This window comes from Mandrillus leucophaeus, unplaced genomic scaffold (assembly GCF_000951045.1).
Source record: "Mandrillus leucophaeus isolate KB7577 unplaced genomic scaffold, Mleu.le_1.0 Scaffold11, whole genome shotgun sequence".
NCBI lineage: Eukaryota > Metazoa > Chordata > Mammalia > Primates > Cercopithecidae > Mandrillus > Mandrillus leucophaeus.
This window is the reverse complement of record NW_012099209.1, coordinates 368,613-375,258: the sequence shown is the minus strand read 5'-3', so window position 1 is coordinate 375,258 and position 6,646 is coordinate 368,613. Positions and strand designations below refer to the sequence as shown.

Here is a 6,646-nt window from a genome sequence, read left to right as displayed (position 1 = left end):
AAATACAAAAACCTAGCCGGGCGAGGTGGCGGGCGCCTGTAGTCCCAGCTACTCGGGAGGCTGAGGCAGGAGAATGGCGTAAACTCGGGAGGCAGAGCTTGTAGTGAGCTGAGATCCGGCCACTGTACTCTAGCCTGGGCGACAGAGCGAGACTCTGTCTCAAAAAAAAAAAAAGGAAATGCCCTGGCGACCTGAATCCTGCCCCACCTCTTCGCAGCAGTAGCAAACCACCGCTGGAGGCAGAGAGAACACGCGTGTACCTTGACATCCATGAGTCTGGTTTGAATGCCGGCTCCTCCATCGCCCTCCTGGAGGACTTACACAAGTGGCCTCCCTCCCAGGGCCTCAGCCGCATAGTCTGTGAAATGAAAATAAGAGCCATTCAGGGCACTCGTCTCTGCAGCAATACATGAGGTAGCGCAATGTGTTAGCAGATCAAAATTAATGTCAAAAATATCCACCTTGAACAAAACATCAACAAGGCAGTTGGGAGATAGGTCTGTAAAATGCCCAGCATGTAGTGAGCCCTCAACAAAACAGTGATATTGATTCTACTGAGTCAACTGTATTTTCAAACCTTTGTATCTTTGCTCTTACTATCCTCTCTGCCTCGACTTCCCTTCCCTGCCTTGTCCACCCAGGACAGACTCTACCATTGAGGGATCCCCAAGAGCACCCTCAAGTTCCACGATTCCTTAGGACTCAGAGAATTTAAAAATGGTGTTATATCCCAGGCAAGGTGGCTCACGTCTGTAATCCCAGCATTTTAGGAGGCCAAGGAGGGCTAATCACTTGAGGTCAGGAGTTGGAGACCAGCCCGGCCAACATGGTGAAACCCTGTCTCTACTAAAAATACAAAAATTAGACGGGCATGACGGTGCATGTCTGTAATCCCAGCTACTTGGGGGGCTGAGACATGAGAATCCCTTGAACCCGGGAGGCGGAGGTTGCAGTGAGCTGAGATCACACCACACCCAGTCTCGGCAACAGAGCGACATTCCATCTCAACACAAAACAAAACAAAACAAAACAAAACAAAACAAAACAGAAAAAGCTGTAAAATAGGTACTCATAGGTTATGATGAATGGATATAAATTAAAATCAGCCAAGGGACCAGGCACAGTGGCTCATGCCTATAATCTCGGCACTTTGAGAGGCTGAGATGGGGGATTGCTTGAGCCCAGGAGTTCAAGACCAGCCCGGGCAACAAGGGAGACAGTGTCTCTACAAAATAAAAAATTATCCAGGGCCAGACGTGGTGGTTCACGCCTGTAATCCCAGCACTTTGGGAGTCCAAGGGTTCAAGACCAGCCTGGGCAACATGATGAAACCCCATCTCTACAAAAAAATTTAAAAATTAGCCAGATGTGGTGGTGCATACCTGTAGTCCCAGCTATTCACAAGGCTGAGGTGAGAGGATCACTTGAGCCTGGGAGGCAGAGGTTGCAGTGAGCCAAGATCGCAACACTGTACTCCAGCCTGGGCAACAGAGCGAGACTCTGCCTCAAAAAATAAAATAAGATCAGGCACAGGAAGAGGCATCCAGGGCAGGGCCCAGGAGAGACCAGATGTGAGATTTCAGTTGTCCCCTCCCAGTGATGTTGTGTGGCCAGCACTTAAATCTCCCAGCAGTGACGTGTGACAACATGCATAGTTTGGCACCAACTAGGAAAGCGCTCCTGAGCCTTGATGTCTGGGGTTTTTATTGGGGGTTGGTCATGTAGAAATCACTGATCACCCGCATGGCTGACTTTAATCCCCAGCCCCTCCAGGGGTCAACCGATATCGCATGACTCAAAGCTCCCTCTCTAAGTCGTGTTGTTAGTATCCAGTGTGAGCCAAGGCTCTCCAGGTAAACAAAGACACTCTTATCGCTTTCCAAGGGCTTAGAGGTCACTTCCCAGGAGCAGGTCAAGAGCTACACCTTTAACGTGTGGCGTGTGGACAACTCAGGCCTGCTGAGTTAATTCTTTTTTTTTTTTTTTTTTTTTTTTTTTAAGAGTCAGGGTCAGCCAGGCACAGTGGCTCACATCTGTAATCCCAGCACTTTGGTAGGCTGAGGCAGGCAGATCGCCTGAGGTCGAGAGTTTGAGACCAGCCTGGCCAACATGGAGAAACCCTGTCTCTTCCGAAAATACAAAATTAGCTGGGCGTGATGGTGCATGCTGGGGAGGCTGAGGCAAGAGAATTGCTTGAACCCAGGAGGTGGAGGTTGTGGTGAGCTGAGATCGTGCCATTACACTCCAGCCTGGGCAACAGGAGCGAAACCCCGTCTCAAAGGAAAAAAAAAGAGTCAGGGTCTTGCTTTGTCGCCCAGGCTGGAGTGCAGTGGTACTATTGTGGCTCACTGCAGCCTCCATCTCCTGTCCTCAAGTGATCCTCCCACCTCAGCCTCCTGAGTAGCTGGGACTACAGGCACACAACACCATGCCCAGCTAGATAGCCACACACCACCATACCCAGCTAGTTTTTTAAGTTTGCTTTTTTTTTTTTTTTTAAGAGACAGGGTCTCACTCTGTTGCCCAGATTAGAGTGCAGTGACATGATCATAGCTCACTACAGCCTTGAACTCCAGGATTCAAGCCATCCTCCTGCCTCAGCCTCTCAAGTAGCTGGAACTGTAGGCATGTGCCACCATGCTAGGCTTAAGTTTTTTATTTTTTGTAGAGACAGGGGTCTCACTATGTTGCCCAGGCTGGTCTTGAACTCTTGGCCTCAAGCCATCCTCCTGCCTCAGCCTCCCAAAGTGCTGGGATTAGAGGCATGAGCCACCATGTGCGGCCAGAATTAATTATTTTCTCAACAGTAAAGGCCCAGTAAGTAGAGTTGAGTGTCACCATTTGACAGATGAGAAAACTGCAGCTTAGCGTGAGAAAGTTCTCACCAGCTAGAAGGGCAGAGTCAGGGAGCGAGTGCTGGTCTACTCCCTCTCCTCCAGGGACCCTGCCCCCATAAACCCAGCCCAGCCACCCAGCCACCTTCCCACAACTCACCCGGATACCACAGTTGAGCTGCAGCCTGCTGATCTCACTGAGGCTCCAGTTCTCGGTCCCAGCATCTCTCCAGACCTCTCTTAGCACCTCCTCCCCAGTCTTCTGACCTTGAATTTGCCTCCACCACAATTTCTGGTCCTTCTCTCGTTTTTCCTGGGTCGCAGCAGGCTCCTTGGACCTGAATTCACTTCAGGGCATGGCCACACTCCCTCGGTTACTGCCTCCTGATGTCCGCAGGAGGATCAGAGGTTTTTTTTTTGTTGTTTGTTTGTTTTTTTTTTTTTTTGAGACGGAGTCTCGCTCTGTCACCCAGGCTGGAGTGCAGTGGCCGGATCTCAGCTCACTGCAAGCTCCGCCTCCCAGGTTTACGCCATTCTCCTGCCTCAGCCTCCCGAGTAGCTGGGACTGCAGGCGCCCGCCACCTCGCCCGGCTAGTTTTTTGTATTTTTTAGTAGAGACGGGGTTTCACGGGGTTAGCCAGGATGGTCTCGATCTCCTGACCTTGTGATCCGCCCGTCTCGGCCTCCCAAAGTGCTGGGATTACAGGCTTGAGCCACCGCGCCGGGCCGGATCAGAGGTTTTAACCTTGACTTTCACCTCTAGGCTTTTTCCTACTATCTATCCCAGGCTTCCTCCATCTCAGTATGACAGACATTTGAGGCCAGATCATCCTCTGTGGTGGCAATTGTCCCATGCATTTTAGGATGCTGCAAAACATTTCCGGCCCCCACCCATTAGATTTCAACAGCACACCCCCCACCCCCACCACCACTACCACCAAAGTCTTGACAATTAAAAAGCATCCCTAGGCTGAATGTGGTGGCTCACGCCTCTAATCCCAGCACTTTGAGGGGCCAAGGCAGGCAGATTGCTTGAGGCCAGGAGTTCGAGACCAGCCTGGCCAACATGGCGAAACCCCATCTGTACTAAAAATACAAAAATTAGCTGGCATGGTGGCATGTACCTGTAATCCCAGCTACTTGGAAGCCTGAGGCAGGAGAATCACTTGAACCCAGGAAGCGGAGGTTGCAGTGAGCCAAGATCATGCCACTGCACTCCAACCTGGGCGACAGAGCGAGACTGAGACTCCATCTCAAAAAAAAAAAAAAAGTCTCGGCCAGGCGCAGTGGCTCATGCCTGTAATCCCAGCACTTTGGGAGGCCGAGGCAGGCAGATCACAAGGTCAGGAGATCGAGACCATCCTGGCTAACACGGTGAAATCCATCTCTACTAAAAATACAAAAAATTAGCAGGGTGTGTGGCGGATGCCTGTAGTCCCAGCTACTCGGGAGGCTGAGGCAGAAGAATGGCATGAACCTGGGAGGTGGAGCTTGCAGTGAGCCGAGATTGTGCCACTGCACTCCAGCCTGGGCAACAGAGCAAGAGTCCATCTCAAAAAAAAAAAAAAAAAAGTCTTCCTAGACATTGCAATGTCTCCTAGGGGGCAGAATTCCCTTACTTGAGAACCCCTAGTCTAATGCATTTAGCTTATTTCAACCTCAGGGCCTTTGCACGTCCTGTACCTTAATGTTCTATGCTGCATCTGTTCATGTCATTCACATTTTAGCTTCAATGCTACCTCCTCCTGAGAGGCTGTCTCTGACCATCCCATTGCATAGTGACCCCTTAAGTCACTCCCAATGCCATCGCCCTATTTTAATTTTCTGCACGGTACTCACCACCAGCTGATATGTTTCTACGTGTTATTGTTTGTCTCTCCCATGAGAAAGTGAATTCCATGAGCCCAAGGATCTTGTCTGGTAAGGTTGGCGTGCCTGGCACATAGTAGGTGCTCAGTAAATTATCATCACAACAGGTTCCTCCACAACTGTTTCTCTTTCTTGACTTCTGTTTGTTGCTGAAGAAGATAGCTAAGCAAGATTGGGCTTCCCCAGTAAGGACAGAGGCCCTTTGCAGTGTTAGCGTTCTGGCTGTCCTGGGGGCTCCAGCCTCTCTTTTGCCCTTGCTGGTAGCGGAAGGGCCAATATAGACTCCTCTGGTGAAATAGGTTAGAGAGGAGTTTCCTGGCCTCGGCGCCACCCGGAAGACAAGCCGCTAGCTATCCTAGTAGCTTTTGTCTTATGTATTTTATGTGTCTCTCTTTGCCCAATTCTCCCAGCAACTGGGATAATGAAAGAAATTGTTTGCACTCAGGCCCCAGCTTAGCCGGGCATTCAGCCCAGACTTGGTGGTTAACCATTGTGTGCCAGGCTGATACGGCTTCTCGTAAAAGATGCCATTTGCTCACAGTCTAGAAGTTGCCAGTTGGTTGGCATTTGGCATTAGCCGTCCACGTTATTACCCCAAGAGATGGACATTATGATCCTGTTTCATGGATGAAGAAAACAAGATGCGGAAAGGTGAAGTCCCTTGCCTGTGACGCTTCACCACTGTGCACCTGAATTTTCTCACTAACCTCCTGGGTTGGTGAGACAGTGAAATGCATTTATACAGAGAGTGAGACTAACACCACGCCTACATCACAGGAAGGGCCTGTGAGATGTTAGCCGTGATTAATTACCATTAAAACTCCAAGGCCGGGCACGGTGGCTCACACCTGTAATCCCAGCACTTTGGGAGGCTGAAGAGGGTGGATCACCTGAAGTCAGGCATTCAAGACCAGACTGGCCAATATGGTGAGACCCCTATCTCTACTAAAAATACAAAAATTAGCTGGGCGTGGTGACGCATGCCTGTAATCCCAGCTACTTGGGAGGCTGAGCTATAAGAATTGTTTGAACCCAGGAGTCGAGGATTGCAATGAGCCAAGATCCCGCCACTGCACTCCAGCCTGGGCGACAGAGTGAGACTCTGTCTCAAAAACAAACAAACCAACAAACAAAAAAACTCCAAGGCCGGGCAGTGGCTCACGCCTGTAACCCCAGCACTTTGGGAGGCCAAGGCAGGTGGATCACCTGAGGTCAGGAGTTCGACACCAGCCTGGACAACATGGTGAGACCCCATCTCTACTAAAAATACAAAAATTAGCTGGGTGTGGTGACTCACACCTGTAATCCCAGCTACTTGGGAGGGTGAGGCACAAGAATTTGAACCCAGTAGGTAGAGGTTTCAGTGAGCTGAAAGCGGACCACTGCACTCCAGCCTGGGCAACAGAGCAAGACTCCATCTCAGAAACAAAAACAAACAAACAAAAAATCAGTCCTGCCAGTTTCACTCAACGAGTGGTAGAGTTGGGATTCAATCCCAGTTCGGCCTCCAAGATCAAGGTTCCAGTGAGCGTTAAGGAAACCTGTCTCTAGACCAGGCTTTCCTGCCGACATTTGGGACCAGACTATCCTTTGTTTGGGGACCTGTCCTATGCAATGTGTGGCGTTGAGCAGCATCCCTGGCCTCCACCCACAAGACGCAAGTAGCACGCACATGCTCCAATCACGACAACCGCAAGTGTTTTCCGTCATTGTCGAGTGTCCTCTAGGGAACAGAGTCAACCCCTCCCTCACTGCCCCACCTTGAGAATCACTGCTCTACTGACAGAAATAATAAAGCTACTATATTTAATGATAATGTTACTCTGTTTAATAACGTTACTATATTTTCAGGGATAGAAGTTTCAGATGCTTGGTCAGGCGTGGTGGCTCACGCCTGTAATCCCAGCACTGTGGGAGGTCGAGGTGGGCGAATAACCTGAGGT

General features: G+C 50.2%; 1 protein-coding gene across 1 annotated transcript in view; it reads right to left on the bottom strand.

Moving 5' to 3' along the window:
* The window catches only part of NWD1 (NACHT and WD repeat domain containing 1), a 154,152-nt gene extending 149,161 nt beyond the window's left edge, over window positions 1–4,991 (bottom strand). Inside the window, 3 exon segments of the mRNA XM_011990998.1 lie at window positions 261–358; window positions 2,995–3,218; window positions 4,674–4,991. Coding sequence (XP_011846388.1) covers window positions 261–272 — 12 coding nt within the window. The 5' untranslated portion in view covers window positions 273–358; window positions 2,995–3,218; window positions 4,674–4,991.
* Between the last annotated feature and the right edge of the window lie 1,655 nt (window positions 4,992–6,646).